We start from the raw sequence: 17,293 nt of genomic DNA, 5'->3' as shown, positions 1-17,293 counted from the left end.
CTCAAGGCTGCAAATTACGGACGCTGGAAACTCTGATCATCAGGAAAGATTGTGTTTATTAGCAGCTTGATCAGACAGAGGTGTTTAGCAGGCACTTAACAAGCATTTTCTGAATTAAATTGTTGAATGTAGTTTAAAACAAAATACATAGACAGAGGTAAATCATCCAGAGATGATTATATGCAAAGTGTGCCCTCTTTGACAATTTGTTATATCGATAAATTTGCTTCATAGACAATCTGGATGATGAGATTTATGGTTACAGAAAATCAGGTAAATTACTTCCTCTTTAGTGGAATACTTAAGAGACTTTCAAGTTCTACTAGAACAGGAATAGGTAAATCTGAGGTTAAAAATAATAAGTGCATCCATTTCCTAATCTCCAGGAAGATAGTGAAAGCCCTTGATATTAGCATCCTCCTTCTATTTTAGATAATAGGAAAATCTCTTTATATTTCTGAATTTGAGTTTGTGCTACAAAGGAAATCCATTTGACCATCATTCATGAGCTCTACCCTTTCGTCCTCATCCTGTCGATCCTTTGTGAGAGACTCTGGAGTTCTTGTGTGTTTTAATTCCGATGACCACAGTATGGCGTGGACCCATTCAAAGCTAAGGGTAGGGCTGAGGGCTACTATGAAGTGAACAGGGATGTGTCTGGCCTCACTGCTTTATCCCCAGTGCCTTCCACAGTGCCTGGCAAGTAGACACTCAATATTTGTGGAATGAATGAATAAATGAAAGTGTCTCACCCTCTGAGTCTTTTTTTAAAGTCTCTCACCAAGTGTATAAGAACAGAAAGAGGTAAAAAGAGAGGATGATTTCTCACTCCTTTTTTTTTTTCTTGAATTCCACCCCAAAGGGACGTGCTTCCACCCAAACCACTATTCAAAGGAGGGCCATTCTGTGAACTCAGTGCTCTGTGTGCTGTTCTCACCCAGGGCTGCATGGTTTCTCACTTTGCTGGGCAACTGGGCACTAAAGAGCTAGTTGCTTGAAATTCAGTGTTTCTGCAGTGGACTTCTTCATTGAAAGTGGAAGTCTGTTTTGTTGCTTTTAATAATGACTGTTGTTAACCTCAGTTCCTCCTTCCTCCTTCCTAGAATGTTGTCCATGTTTGGGGCAATTTTCTAGCCCCTTTAACACCTGTACTGGGGGCACAACCATCTACTTACCTGCATCTGATACATTTAATACAAGCCAGTTTTTTTCTTGTTGTTGGAACTCTTTAAATTGGAACCGCAGACTAACAAAACTATAACATTATAACAAAAGTGCTCTCTGAAGGAGATAGCTAGGGATGACTGAATTATTTATTTTTTTTAGAAGAACAAATGGAGTAGATTGTACTGGATGGTGTATCGGGAATGAGATACCTGGAGGCTAATGGAGCAGTGAGAGCTCAAGACCCGCTCAGAGCCACCCCCACTTCTGCCTCGGTCACAGCATTTATCATTCAACTCTTTTATGTTTGAGGATCCCATGTAATATGTTATTTGAGACAATTATGGATGTAAATAAAGGTGAAAAACTACTACTAAAGAGGATAGACCATGAGATTTGCTCTTTTGTTAAAAGTTTTTATTTGAATTCCAGTTAGCATACAGTGTAGTATAAGTTTCATGTGTACAATATAGTGATTCAACACTTCCATAACAACAGCCGGTGCTCCTCACAAGGAGTGCTCTCCTTAATCCCCATCACCTGTTTAAGCCTTCCCCTCACCCACCTCCCCTCTAGTAATCATCAGTTTGTTCTCTTCTATTAAGAGTCTGTTTCTTGGTTTGCCTTCCTCTTCTTTTTTTTCCCCTTTGCTCAATTGTTTTATTTCTTAAATTCCACATATGAGTGAAATCATGTGGCATTTTTCTTTCTCTGACTTATTTTGCTTAGCCTAATACCCTCTAGCTCCATCCATGTCATTGCAAATGACAAGATTTCATTCTTTTTGATGGCTGGGTAATAGTCCACTGTATGTATATTTACCACATCTTTATCCATTCATCAGTTGAAGGACACTTGGGCTGTTTCTATAGTTTGGTTATTGTAGATAATGCTGCTATAAACACTGGGGTGCCTGTATCCCTTTGAATTAGTATTTTTCTTTTCTTTGGGTAAATATCTAGGAGGTGGGAATGCAAACTAGTGCAGCCACTTTGGAAAACAGTATGGAGGTTCCTCAAAAACTTAAAAATAGAACTACCCTATGATCCCGCAATTGCACTGCTAGGTACTCACCCAAAGGGATTTGCTCTTGAAGAAAGTTCTTCAAGTTCCAATTTTCTAATTCCCCTGTGACCTAAACATTTCTTATAGTCATTAAGAGTTTTTGTTTCTCCGTTTGTGAAATCAGGCACGTGTGAGAGTTGGGTATAGACGCTATATAATATGTATGCCATCTTTTCCTCTCCTCAGTTTATGGCTGAAGCAGCTAATTTTTACTGAGAATGGAAATGCCTTCAGAATCTTTCCAACCCTGTGCTCCAAGACATCAGCTGCTTTCCCAAGACAACTGAGCATTTCATACCTTTCCTGTCAGCAACTTCTCTATGAGGGATGCCATACTACATATGGACTGCCCACTTACATCTAATTCTCAGATAAATGAGAAATAATTTTTAGTTTTTGTATGTCTCATGCAATGTTGGGGACATACGTATACGAAAATTTATTTGTAGTCTCTCTGAAATTCAAATTAACCAGGCATCTTGTATTTTTAATTGCAAAATTTGATGATACTATTCTACCTGAAACCCAGATCTAGTTATAATCTGGCACTAATGGGTGAAGTCCCAGAGTCAGGGGCCCTAAAGGTCCTTTCTCCAGGACCTAGGCCAGCCCAATATCTGTTCTGATCAGTAGGTCATTGTATGTGTGTGTGTGTGCGTGTGTGTGTGTGTGTGTGTGTGTGTGTGTGTGTGTGTATATATATATATATATATATATATAATTTTTTTGAGAAAGAGTGAGAGCACCTGTGTACATAAATGGGAGGGAGGGGCAGAGAGAGAAGGAGAGAGAGAATCTTAAGCAGGCTTTATACCCAGCACAGAGCCTGACACGGAGCTTGATCTTACAACCATGAGGGTATGACCTGAGCTGAAATCAAGAGTTGGATGCTTAACTGACTGAACCACCCAGGTGACCCACAAGTAATTATGTATTTTTAATATAAACTTCTGGCACAGCTCTCGTGAATGTCAAGAATCTATCTATTTTATCATAGTTTTTAAATTTGATAAGAAAACCATTATTTACTAATTATATTATAATTTGCTTTTATTACATTTTTTTTCCTTATAATTTGCTTTTAAACTACCCTCTTTTTCCACCACTGGGTTTGGTTTTATTCAATTTATTTTCTAAAGACATTTTAATATTATGTAAAATTGTAAATTCACTATACCATGTTTTGGTCAATACTTGCACAAAGAAATGACAAAAACCCGCTTACACAGTAACTAATTGCTACACACACTCAATCTAACTTTTTGGAAGAGTTTTGAACCTGTAGTCTTGATAAAGTTCCCTCTTTGTGTCATCCGGTTTGCCAACCACTACTTTCCATCAAGTAATTCTGTGCCGCTAAAAATGAGGTATTATGTGGATTTTGCCATCTTGACATAATAGCTAAGTCAAACTATAATTGCAGGTGAACTTTGCTATATACAAAAAGTGCATATCTGAAAAGTGGGGGCATAAATTTTGAAGCAATCATGTCCTTAATGTTTATTTCCCGAAGCACATTCCATAAAGTACTAATTGTGAGAGAATTATGGTTGTTTCCTGGGAAAAGAGTTATCATAGCTGTAAGTGCTGGGGAAACGGTGGGTTAAACCCAGTTAATCAGGTTCCTTTTCATTTGGCTGCTTTGGAGACTTTAGTATGTGCAGTTGTGAATCTCCAGCGAACAGCCATATGTCTGTGTATATAAACCACGTTTGAGTGTGTTTCTGCCTGTGTGTGTGTGTGTGTATTGATTCACATTTCCCAGTTTTATTTTAGCAATTATTCTCTTCACAAAGCCAAGCTTTCAAATATTGCTGCAAACTCCTATTTTGCAAGTCAGAAGCTTGGTATTAATTCACTTTTCACCTCGTCTTCATTCTGTAATGGCTCCTAATCTCCCCACTGCTGATGGATACCACTAATGAACTCTGGCAAAGGATATGTGCTCAAAGAAGGAAATAGAAATGTGTGTGAATAATTTTCAAAATATTATCCTCAATACAATGCATGGTTACTTTCATTTTAGTAGGAGAGTATTTTATCTTTACTTGAGGTAGAAAGGCAGATAGCCATTGTGGGGCGTTTTATGGACTTGGATAAATACCTTAAGATTTCTATGCCTATTTCCTTAAATATAAAATAAGGATAAAGATGCCTGAATATCTGCTTTACAGTCGAAGGTGTCTGTATGTGTAAAGGATGGCATGAGGGACGATTCTATACAATAATGCATTTGAAAGTGCTTTTAAAAAAACAAAGCATTATTCAAATGTGCAATGTAACGATAAATCTCCAGTTGATAGTGGCTCTTTCACACTCAGCTTTTAGTGTTTTGATTTTCCAGACTCACTATTAGTGACACTGTTCTGTAAACAAAGGTATTAAACCGTTAAGAGGTACTCAAGGGAAAGTTACAGTACTTCCCTCTAATGAAAATAACCATTTCCTGAATTGTTTGGTTTGTAAATATGTGTTTTCATATGATAGATCTCCTGAGATCTGGACCCTTTAACCTAAAATGTACCAGTCTTCACAAAACAAGGTTATGCTATTGATGGCCATCAATGGGGTATTAAAGAAAACTTCAGCTAGCTTTCCCCCTGGGTCTCTGCATACATGGTAGGTGATTTCAAGTCCACAGCCAGCATTGTTTTACGACCATCCACAATGCAGGCAGACAGGAAGGCTGGTTGAATTGTTCATGGTAACGCCTTTTCTGTCCTCTCTTGTCCCCCTGCCGCCCTCTACAGAGAGTGCAGCATCCACAGGAGTGTCCCTCCTGTGGAGGCTTTGGCTTTCTTCCGTGCTCCGTGTGCCATGGGAGCAAGATGTCAGTGTTTCGAAACTGCTTTACAGACTCTTTCAAAGCTTTGAAGTGCACTGCTTGCAACGAGAACGGCCTTCAACGCTGTAAGAGCTGTGCTGGTTAGCCGGAGATCTCACCCAGGGAGAGCCTCGTTTTATTAACTAAAGTCAATCATATGGTTTATACGTGTTTTTATTTTTAACTGTCATGTTTATGAGTTAATCAATAAACTTTGTTTAGTATAATTGCCTTTGTTTTCAATTTTTGCTGTGGCCATTTTCATTGACTCGTGAAATAAACGTTTGTTTAACAACGATTTGCCATGCCCTTTGCTAGACCCTGGCTTCTCATTGAAATTAGTGGAGTACCCAGTACCCTTTCAGGATATGCAAACTCTGATTTGTTAAACGTGTTTGAGTTTCTAAAGAAAAGACTCACTGTATGTAATAGTGCCAATTGCAATGTCACCCTTTTGTCTAGAAAGAGTTACTCCAACTCCCTAGATGCATAACTCATTTCTGTGTGTCTCAGCTACAGAGAAGAAAAGAGCTCTGGACAGTGGAAAAAAATATGGTCATATTTATACTTAGAATTTTTTAAAGCTGTAAAATAGTCTTAAAGATGATAACATTAGTGACAAATCACTAATGTTATCAGGTGGATTTCTTGGTGATGATGTAAAAGTTGCCAGAAGACTTATCTGGATTTAGTTTTGTAACATTTGCTTTGTGCTATTGTCACTGAAAACCCTTTAAAAAGGTGCTGTTGTCAGGGGTGCCTGGGTGGCTCAACTGGTTAAGCATCTGACTTTGGCTGAGGTCACGATCTTGTGGTTTGTGAGTTTGAGCCCTATGTTAGGCTCTTTCTTTGCTGACAGCTCAGAGCCTAGAGCCTGCTTTGGATTCTGTGTCTCCCTCCCTCTCTGCTCCTCCTCCGTGCACACTCTGTCTCAAAAATAAGTAAACATTAGACATTTTTTAAAAATAATAAAAAACAAAAAGCTGCGACTGTTTGAACACATAGGCAATGTTGGTAAATTGGACAAAAAGAAATTATGTTATAAATATTGGACACCCCAGTACATGCGTCTGTATTCTGACGGATTCTCTTATGATTGACCTTAATAAACCACATTCTCAATATTTGTGAAAAGGTAATCAAAACATTTTACACCTCAGTATTGTAAAAAGATACAAACTTTTACTGAGTACTTACTAATCAGTGAGGCACAGTATAGGGTATGGTTTTGGTTTCATGCAGTGTATACTCTAAGAAGGAAGGAAGTATTAAACAAATAACTGTAAACAGGATAGTCTTAGACCACAAATGATCTAGTGTACTCTGGGAATTATAGCAGATGGACCAACTTAGGTGAGTTAGAAATGGAAAGAAACGACTTTGTTGAGCAACTGATGTTTAAACTCATGCATGAAGGGTAATCAGAAACAAGTTAGCCAAAGAGCAAGGGGGATTGTGCTTCAAGTAAAGGAATAGCATATGTGGAGTCCCAGAGGTCAGAAAAAAGTTGTGTGTTTGAGGAATTGTAAGAAATCCAATATGGGGAATTATAATTGGTAACAGTGGAACAGTTTATAGCAGACGAAGCCTCCTACTAAGAACACATTTATTTGGAACGAAATAATGAAAAATAAACAACTGTTGAAGGCATTGGAAAACAACAAAAACCAGAAAGGAACTGGAAAGAATTCAATCGCTGGAAGAAGGGAAACAAACAAAATGAACCTACATTTATCCAGCTTATCCTCTGAGAACACTTTCCAGTTTGCACAGGATATAGCTCATAAAGAAAGTGCAAACTTACTGGATTAAAGAAATAAATGTTGACATTTGGACCTCCAGGATGCCTGGAATTGAGAAGAAATTTCTAAGAAATGAGAGGACCAAGGAGAGGGGCGCCCCCAAATCTGTTCTTTAATTCCACTTAATTCCTTGCCAGATTCCCAACCTACCTACGCAGAGTAATATACTGGGACCAGTTGCAATGTATGGGGGTTTTCCCCACACCACCAAGCAATTCTCTGACACCAGCTGGGCATCCTATATTTCAACTCAATTCTGACACTGTCTAATCGGGAGAAAATGTCAGATCCCACAGGTTAAAGGCTCAGTCCCACAGGACAGCCTTCCCATTACCACTTCAGATGTCTGCCAAAAAATCGAGGTTGTCACCAGCACTTCTAACCAATCAGCTAGAGATATGAGGTTTCAATGACCCCCAACCTGGGATTGATTAGAGAACTCAAAGAGACATCTTATGTGCTAGATGACCAGTTTATTATAAAAGGCTATAACTCAGAAAAAGTCAGATGGAAGAGAAGCATAGGGCAAAGAGTGGGGCAAGGAACTTCCGTGCCCTCTCCAAACACTTTGAGCACATCACTCTCCCAGCATCCCCACGTGTTCACCAACTCGGAAGGTCTCTTAAATTCTAAGGGTTTTAGCTCTGTGACAGAAAGGGCACAAAGACCAACTGTGTATTTATCATAAATCACGATATCCCCCAGAAAAAAGAAGTAGCTGAGAGGCCAGAGAGTTGTGCAGAGATTTCAACAGGTGCTCGGGTTGCAAAGTCAGAGTTTGGAGTTCAAGTGATCCACACAATGGACGTTTCCTTGAAATCCCAGAAGGGCCCCATATTTAGAATAAAGCCAAGGATTGAGGGCTATATTGTAGAGCTAAGGGAAAAAACAAAACACACTTGCCTTTAGAACGCCAAAAACAAAACTTTCATGATATCATGGTATCTTTGGCTGCTTGCTAGAGCAAAACCTAACACTTGAACTAAGAATAGAAAGGAACTCATTGAATATGAAAATAGATAACTAACATTATACTTAATGGTAAAAATATTAGTTTCCCCCTGAAATCAAGAAGAGTACATGAATGTTCACTTTTATCACGCCTATTCAATATTATGATGAAGGTCCTGTCCAGTGAGACCAGCAAGAAAAAAAAAGTCACAAAGATTGGGAAAAAATAGAGCTCATTCTTTGTAAACCACATGACTAGCATGTAGAAAACCCAAAGAAATCTACGAACTACTGAACTTCAGAGTGAAGTTGAAATTATTGGATTTGAGGTCCTTTTATAAAAATTAAAAATGCAGCACACAAATCACAAACAATTTGAATATAAATTAAAACAATACAGTTTATAATATTATCAGCAACCTTTAAGTATATGGAATACATTTTACAAAATACATGTAAGACCTCTACATTTAAAACTAGAATGTAAATTTTGCTGAGAAAGTATAGAACCCAAATACATAAGGAAATAAGCCACATTTTGGATTGGAAGATGACATTTTAAAGATATTTATAGTTTCAATGTCTCAATGCAATAATCTCAAAATCCGTCAGACTTTCTGTAGAATTTGACCAGCAATTTTAAATTTATATTAAAGATGCAAGCAATCTAGAGTATTCACGAACATTTTTAATAAGTAGAGTAAAATCAACAAGTAGACAAGTGGAATAAAGAATAGAGAAATAGACACATGCAATGAGGTCAGGTGATTTTCAAGAAAGATGCCAATTCAAGGCAGTGGGGAATGGAGAGTCTTTTTTGACAAATAATCCGGAACTACTAGATTCACATCTGGAAGAAAAATGACATCGAAAACTGCTACCAAGGCCACCATTCCTGCCTCAGGCATATAGTAGTGGCTAGAGGCCAAGGATTCTGCTAAATATCTTACAAAACACAAGACAAGCCCACCCCTCAAGTGGGTCCAGTCAGAAACGTCAATAGTGTCCAGAGAGGCAAATCTGCTGTAAATGTTAATGCTAGAGGTGCCTGGGTGGCTCAGCTGGTGAAGCGTCTGACTTCAGCTCAGGTTATGATCTCACAGTTCATGAGTTTGAGCCCCACGTCGGGCTCTGTGCTGACAGCTCGGAGCCTGGAACCTGCTTTGGATTCTGTATCTCCCTGTGTCTCTCTTACCCTCCCCCACTAGCATTCTGTCTGTCTCTGTCTCCCTCAAAAATAAATTATCATTAAAAATAAATAAATAAATAGATAGGTAGAGAAATAGATAAATAATGTTAATGCTAAGCCAGGAGACTATCCTTACAATCCTGGGGTAGCAAAGATGTTTTGCATAAGTCACAAAGCACCTAACTATAGAAAATGATAAATTGGACTTAATTAAAATCTCCTCACTAAAAAAATATGAAGAGGGAAGCCACAACTGGGAGAAAATGTTTACAGTACAAATGCCTGTTAAAAGACTTATAACTAGTATATATAAATAACTGAAAAAAACACTAATAAAGACACTCTAAAAAAGCAGTGGACACTTCACACAAAAGAAGACACATGAATGGTCAAAAACAAGGGGAAATATACATATTAATCATCAGGGGAATGTGAATTAAAACCACAGTGTGCCCTTGCTATCATATTTACTATCATATTTACTATCATATGATCATAAATACTATCATAATACTATCATGTTATCATAAATACTATCATAGTTAGAATAGCTAACATTTAATTTTATTTATTATTATTTTATTTTAGAGAGAGAGAGTGCGTGAGCAGGGGAGAGGAACAGAGGGAAAGACAGAATTCCAAGCTGGTTCCATGCTCAGTGCAGAGCCCAACGCAGGGCTCCGTCCCACGACCCTGAGATCATGATCTGAACCAATATCAGGAGTCGGATGCTCGGGATGCCTAGGTGGCTCAGTTGGTTGAGCTTCTGACTTTGGCTCAGGCCGTGATCTTAGGGTTTGTGAGTTCTGTGAGTTCGAGTTTGAGCCCCGCATTGGGCTGGCGGCTGTCAGCACAGAACCTGCATCAAACCCTCTGTTCCCCCTCTCTTTCTGCCCCTCTCCTGCTCTCTCTCTCAAAAATAAATAAACGTTAACAAAAAGGAGTCAGATGGTACACCAACTGAGCCACCCAGGCGCCCCAAATAGCTAACATTGTAAAAGATGGAAAATGTAACATGTGGGTGTAGATATGGAATGACTGGATCTCTTATCCATTGCTAATGAGAATGTTAAATGGTGCAACCAGTTAGGAAAACCGTTTGATGGTTTCTAATAAACGTAAACATATGCAATTGCATGCCCAACAATTTTACTCCTAGTTATTTATTCAAGAGAAATAAAAAGCCCTATGTCCACATTGTGTAAGAGTTTCATGGAATCTATATTCATAACAGGCAATAAGCAAAATGCCCACTGACAGGAGAATTGATAAGAATATTATGGTATTTTAAAATGGTATATTAATATGATATATTATTACTAGGCACACTACCTGGTGATAAAAAGGAACAGGCTATTGATTCTAGCAATAACATGGATCAATCTCAAAAACATTACGTGAATAAACTAAGCAAGACATGAAGCATATATACGATGTGACTCCACTTATGTGAAGCTACAAATTAAGCCAAAATCAATCTATAGAACAATTGCCTCACAGCGGGGAGGGGGCAAAAAGAGGAAATTAAATATGACCAGAGCTAAGACAGGGGTACAAATTACAGTTGTTCAAAGTAGGTTTCTCTTCTGTCAAGAAAGGGGGGAAGAGCTTCTCCCATGAGTGAGCAGATTCTTAACATAGTTCCAACATATTTCTGAGGTTTGATTAACTAATAGGGCCTATCTGGAAATTTCCTAACTACTCAGGCACTGGCTGTGTGTTGGCAAATCTAGTCCTACTCCCAATATCCTCCTTGTCTGGGGTATAACCAGGATGGAGAATTAGAATAGTACAGTGGATTCTAATTTTCAGGCCCTATCTCGGATTATGAGCTTGAAGGACAAAAGCTCTCTCTCAGTTGCATTCAGAAGGAATTTGTTTTTGTTTCTTTTATTCTTTTTGCCATGCATTGGCATGGAATTAAAGTGTTATGTTTTCTGCTGATTATTTGTGGGCCTCTAAAGAAGAACATTATGGAAAAGTAATGAAATTAAACAAAACAATACAAAAACCTCAGACATCTCATAGAGTTGCAGAAGTTAATGAGACTAATAGGCTCATAAACAGGCTTATTTAAAAATAAACTTACGTTAACTTTCTGGAAGAACTTGATTTAGAAGTTTCATGTCTGTTTCAGTTTTATAAAATGCAAGTAGGAAATAATTATACCTGCTATATTTATCCCACATTGTTGTTCTGTGTGATTAATTAGAGTATATAGGAAAGTATATCTATTTTAAAAACACAGAGCATGATGCAGAAGCATAGAACAATTTCATAATTACCGTAAAAGTTGTGTCTCAACAATGTATCTTTTTACTGACCAGATAAGGAAATGGGCTAACATTTATTGGACGCCTTCTGTATGCTTGGGTTTTTAGAAGGTGTCTCATATATTCTTTAGTGTACCGTGAAGAAACTGTGATTCAGAATGTCAGTTAATTTTCCTAAAGTCTTGACATTTATATTAATTTATTGTACCATAAGTGTCCACATAAGCTGGCTTTATTTCTGGTATAAAGTGGGAAGTCAATCAAGGAAATAACAAACTTGCTCAAAGATGAACACCTACATAATCAATAGAATAGGAATGAAAAGAAAAGTCTGCCCCGTGCTCTTACGGCATTACATTTCATATATTCTTGCCTGCATTCTTGCCATGTATTTCAAAAGCCAGGCGATGCTGGCTGTTGGCAAAGGCTATACAGTGATGCAGTCAAGGCTAGGATGGTCCAAGAAAACATTTTTAACTAAGATTGGTGTGTGTGTGTGTGTGGGGGGGGTCTTCAAGAATGATACATACCTAATAATTATAAATGAATATTTGTTTTTTAATCTTCTTGTCATCCCAAGGTCTTTTTTAAAAAGGCTAAATTATAGCCTTTTGACTTGTCTTTCATGCACAAACATCACACCCAGTAAAGAAGTCAGTCTGGAGTTCTTCAAAGTGGAGTGAAAATTTAAAGACTCGTTGGGCAAGCAATCTGACAGTAATACTTTCTAGATTGGGGGGATTGTTTTTTCTGCTTTTTTAAAAAATGTTTATTTATTTTGAGAGAGAGGGAGAAAGAGAAAGAGGAGGAGTAGAGAGAGAAAGAGAGAGAGAGAGACAGACAGACAGAATCCCAAGCAGGCTCCACACTGTCAGCCCAGAACCTAATGTGGTGTTCAATCTCATGAACCATGAGATCATGACCTGAGCTGAGATCAAGAGTCAGATGCCCAACTGACTGAGCCACCAGGCACTTCTCTCCCGCTCATTTGTAGTTTTGTCAGCCACAATAATTTGACAATAATTTTTTTAGTACTTAATTTTGTAAAATTATTTCTAAGGCATTAAACATAGTTCTCATAGAATAAACATCTTTCTCTTTGCTCTTGTATTTAACCCGTCCATGTAACATTTAGTTGTAACAAATTATTTCACCTAATCAAAATTAATGTGATTTAGTTATACAATTATATCTATAATTACCAGCACAATTATAAATCTAACAGATTTGGTTAGAAACAACTGATTCACGGGAGATACATTTGTCTGCTGATAGCCCAAGTAGGCAGGCAGATAAGAGTGTTTCTCCCGGTTGCAAGCATCAGCAGGCAGAAGGCGTTGGAGGAATGTATTACAGAGGGAATGGGGAGCGTATGCCCATCTGGAACGTATGTGAAGTGGAACTTGGCTAAAAAGCTTTAGCTTGGGTCACCTGGGTGGCTCTGTCGGTTAAGCATCTGACTTTTGATTTCCACCCAGGTCATGATCCCAGGATCATGGGATGGAGCCCTGCATCGGGTTCTGTGCTGGGCACAGAGCCTGCTTAAGATTCTCTCTCTCTCTCTCTCTCTCTCTCTCTCTCTCACTCTGCCCCTCCCCCCCCACTTTCACGAGCGTTCACTCTCTCTCTCTCCCACTCTCTCTCTCTCTCAAAAAAAAGCTTTAGCTAACTGATGACTGATGGGACCATAACAATAACCAGAGACATGGTTGATAATATGCTCAAGGTTATTCACCATCACCTTCCTCACCTTCAGGTTTAAAAAAAATATTTTTTAATGTTTATTTATTTTGAGAGAGAGGTAGAGTGTGAGCAGGGGAGGGGCAGAGAGAGAGGGAGAGAGAGAGAATCCCAAGCAGGTGCTGCACTGTCAGCGCAGAGCCCAGGGCAGGGCTCAAACTCACAGGGTCATGAGCTGAGCTGAAATCGAGAGTCAGATGCTTAACCAGCTGAGCCACCCAGGCATCCCCACCCTTCAGGTTTCTTCTAATGTAGGCTGTGTTTGACCTGCAGGGTTTGACCGGAGATTCAATTACTTTGGAAGACCTGTTGCTCTCTGCAAGACTGAAAGACCCCCTCACCTGTCTCACTTAGAGACAGTCTCTTTCTGTCTCTGGCTTACTTCACTTAGCATAATGTCCTCTGCATGTGGCATCTAAAAACATGGAAAATACAGAATCTGAGAGGAGAGTGATAGAGTAGAATGGTAGGTACTAGGATAGGAGAAGTGGGGAAAACAGAGATGTTAGTCAGAAGGTACAAAGTTTCAATTATGAAGGACAAATAAGTCTTAGAGATCAAACACATCATCATGACTGTAGTTCAAACCAATGCAGTGAATACTAGACACTTAAGAGAGTAAATTTCAGGTGCTTTTTTGGACACACACACACAAAGGTAACTATGTGTGGTGATATTATATTATATATGCAAATATAATATATATGTGTATATATTATATATTATATATGTATATATATGTATTGTATATACATATATATATATATATATATAATTTTAGTGAGAGAGAGAGTGAACTCAAGTGGGGGAGGGGCAGAGAGAGAAAGAGAGAGAGAGAGATTGAGAGAGAGAGAGAATCCCAAGCAGGCTCCATCCACGCTCAGATTGGAGCCCTGCAAAGGGCTCGATTCTATGACTCTGGGATCATGACCTGAGCCGAAATCAAGAGTCAGGATCTCAATCGACTGAGCCACACAGGCATACCAAGGAGACGGTATGTTAATTAGCTTGACTGTATTAATCATTTCACTATGTATATCAAATCATCATGTTGTGCACCTTACATATATAAAATTTTTATATTAAAATAAAAAAAAATAATTTCATAAAAGAGAAACAGTCTCATAGAACATGCAGCCGTAGCGGACTTTTGTTTCCTGGAAGTGATCTCAGGGGACACTGACCAAGAAGTATTCTCCTTCGGAGAGCCACTGGCCTCTGGAAATTCCTGGATGGGAAAAAAACCCATTCTTTCACCTCTGGGGAGGTATCCGTGTCTCAAAGCACACTTCCTTCAAGAAAAGAAGGATCGCTCATTCTCTTGCTCTGGCCCCATTCTGAACTGTTTGAACTCTTTCATTAAACTTAGCACAGAACACACTGGAAAACTCAGAATGCACAGTTTGGTGGGAAGGTGACTTTGGGAATATAGCTTTCATAAAAGAATATAAGATGTCCTGAAAGCATTGCTTACATGCCGCAAAACCGAAGACTACCCTTAATATTAATCGATATCTGGAAAATCCATATCGATTGCCCACATTGCACCTGCCTCAGGTATCATTCTGCACTTTTGTATTTTATTCTCTATATTTTCCGTGATCTTAACCCTTTTCTCTCTGCAACCTTGTTTGAGGGATATCAAAATAAGATGTTACCCGAAGACACGAAAGCAAAACGTGTGCAAAATATGGAGCGTGGTGGGGGCGCCTGGGTGGCGCAGTCGGTTAAGCGTCCGACTTCAGCCAGGTCACGATCTCGCGGTCCGTGAGTTCGAGCCCCGCGTCGGGCTCTGGGCTGATGGCTCGGAGCCTGGAGCCTGTTTCCGATTCTGTGTCTCCCTCTCTCTCTGCCCCTCGCCCGTTCATGCTCTGTCTCTCTCTGTCCCAAAAATAAATAAACGTTGAAAAAAAAAATTAAAAAAAAATATGGAGAGTGGTGGCATGGAAGTCTGGGAAGAGCACTTATTTATTGCAATAAAAGAAAAATGTTGAGACTGATGGGAATAGTGATCTTCAAATGTTTTTTTACGCACCGCTGGTTGCTTTGATGCACATATTATATTAGATCCACATAATATATTACGTATTGCTTTGCATTTGCTGAACGAAGCCACCGGGAAGCCTGAAAAGCCCCTAGGAGGAGCAGTGGTTCCAAAACTAAGGTGCTGTTTCCTGGAGAAGCAGATGCCATTTCACTGCTCTGAAGTTTACATATTTGCTTTGACCTTTAGAGGTCTATTTTGAGTGGTTTGCTGTCTGCTGTAGGTTTTACCTGGAGACAGAATTGTCGATGTATCTACTGTCACGTTTTTGTTTGCTGGCTAGGAAATATTACAGCAAGCTTTATTCTTAAGAAAGAGAAATATATCTGTGTCTCAGAACATTCTTCCCCAAGGTAAAATTGTCTGTACTTTTCGTGGGCTTTTTTTTTTTTCCCCAGTAGTTGCTGCCAATCCTTTGCTGTTGCGAATATGGGAACAGCCACTGGCTGCTGCACTCTTCCCTTTTTCTTCTCCTTCCATGCTTGTGGAAATAAGAATTGGGGAAAACTATTGAGCCTACTTCTGAAGCAGACGTTTCTGAATACAACATTTAAGGGAGTTAGTAACGTTATTGGGGTCGTTAATTGTAGAAGACTCCCCGAGTTCCTGGAATAAAAACGAAGCCCGTGACTCTCAGTCGAAACATGTACCAGGCACTGTGAGGGATACAGAGACAGTATGATGTGGCCTTGTCCTTACCATGATTGGGGAGATAGGCATGTCATAGTGTTATGCCCAGAATTCGTGATCCCCAAAGACCACCAGGGAGTCGAGTCCGATGCAAAAGCAAAAGAGCCTTTATTCGAGCTAGCTCGAGCTCAATCTCCTATCTGCACCGACGCAGTGGTGAGATACCAGAGGGGGAGAGGGGGAGAGGGGGAGAGGGGGAGAGGGGGAGAGGGGGAGAGGGGGAGGGGGGGGAGAGGGGGAGGGGGGGAGAGGGGGAGGGGGGGAGAGGGGGAGAGGGGGAGAGGGGGAGAGGGGGAGGGGGGGAGAGGGGGAGAGGGGGAGAGGGGGAGAGGGGGAGAGGGGGAGGGGGGGAGGGGGGAGGGGGGAGGGGGAGGGGGGGAGGGGGGAGGGGGAGGGGGGAGGGAGAGAGAGAGTTTCAAAAGCACGAAGGTTTTATAGGGATCATGGCCTTAGCTGATTGGCTGGGGAAGGGTTGTGGACTCAGCCGATTGGCTGCCAAAGTGTGGTCCCAGATCACCAATTATCAGCGTCACCTGGAACTTGTTAAAAATGCAAATATTGGGCCTGGTGGTCACAAACCTACTGAATCAGAAACTCCGGGGGTGGGGCTCAGTAACCTGTGTTTGAACAAGTCTTCCAAGAGATTCTGATGCACCTGAAGTTTAAGAACCACTGTGTCTGAGGATCTCTAACATGTTCGGCCTCAGTGTATACAGAACATTTCTCACTGGTCACCATTGGCTGTCAGCCTTGCTGTGCTATATAAATACCTAGCACCAAACATCATCCCCAGAGACTCTGATTAATTGGTTTGGGGAGGGGTAAAATGCTCCCAGGTCATTCTAAGCCTGGACAGGGTTGAGGGCTCTGGCCCCTACCCGAGAGAAGCTCTCCCTCTTCTACTCACACGTTCCACGCCTCTCACACTCCCCTTCCTCCCACCTCAGACTTTGGAAGAATGCATCAATCGGTAGCCTGCTTTCTTAGAAAACATAAGTTACTCAAGGGGAGGAGGGGTGTTCTGAGGTTTGAGCAGGAACTTCTTTCTGCGGCCATATTGGGGACATAGTCACTAGTCAGCCGGCCTAGGTCTGCTCTTTCAATAGATAAATAGAATACAAGTTCTGTCATGAGACTATTGTCTGGTAAGGACACTAAATATTATAAGGAGCTCAAAACAGCCGGATATTTGAACATGGGAGCCTTTTGGGGGGACTTAGCTGGAAGCTGTGCCTTTGATAATAGCTAGGATTTCTATAAGCCAAGACATGGATGGAAGTCGTGGCCCATGCTGAGCACAATGCCTGGCGGATGACAAACATTCATTACATGTACCAAGTGTCCCCAAAGATGATGATGATAGGCAATGTGTCACTGGGGCTAGGAGCGCGGGCTCTGGATTTGAACTCTCTGGTTTTGAATCCCAGTTCTCCTATTTACCAGCTATGACTTCAGGTAATTTTCTTATACTTACTGTGCCTCAATTTTCTTATTTGTAAAATGGGAGTAACCCTAACCCCTACCTTATAGGGTTGTTGGGAGAATTTACAT

General features: G+C 40.1%; 1 protein-coding gene across 2 annotated transcripts in view; it reads left to right on the top strand.

The window, feature by feature from the left end:
• GRXCR1 (glutaredoxin and cysteine rich domain containing 1) overlaps positions 1 to 5,665 on the top strand; it is a 235,068-nt gene extending 229,403 nt beyond the window's left edge. Inside the window, exon 4 of one of the 2 annotated variants that reach the window (XR_008296337.1) lies at positions 4,980 to 5,118. Coding sequence is in view for 1 of the 2 variants with exons in the window: in XM_015084776.3 (XP_014940262.2) it covers positions 4,980 to 5,159 (180 nt within the window). In the remaining variant the exon portion in view is untranslated. Of the gene's footprint in view, positions 1 to 4,979 lie in introns of both variants that reach the window. The other variant, XM_015084776.3, reaches the window with a different exon arrangement.
• Positions 5,666 to 17,293: the final 11,628 nt, after the last annotated feature.

The sequence above is a fragment of the Acinonyx jubatus genome, chromosome B1 (assembly GCF_027475565.1).
Source record: "Acinonyx jubatus isolate Ajub_Pintada_27869175 chromosome B1, VMU_Ajub_asm_v1.0, whole genome shotgun sequence".
NCBI classification, from domain to species: domain Eukaryota; kingdom Metazoa; phylum Chordata; class Mammalia; order Carnivora; family Felidae; genus Acinonyx; species Acinonyx jubatus.
Note: the sequence above shows the minus strand (reverse complement) of the source record. Positions and strands in the feature narration are given on the sequence as shown.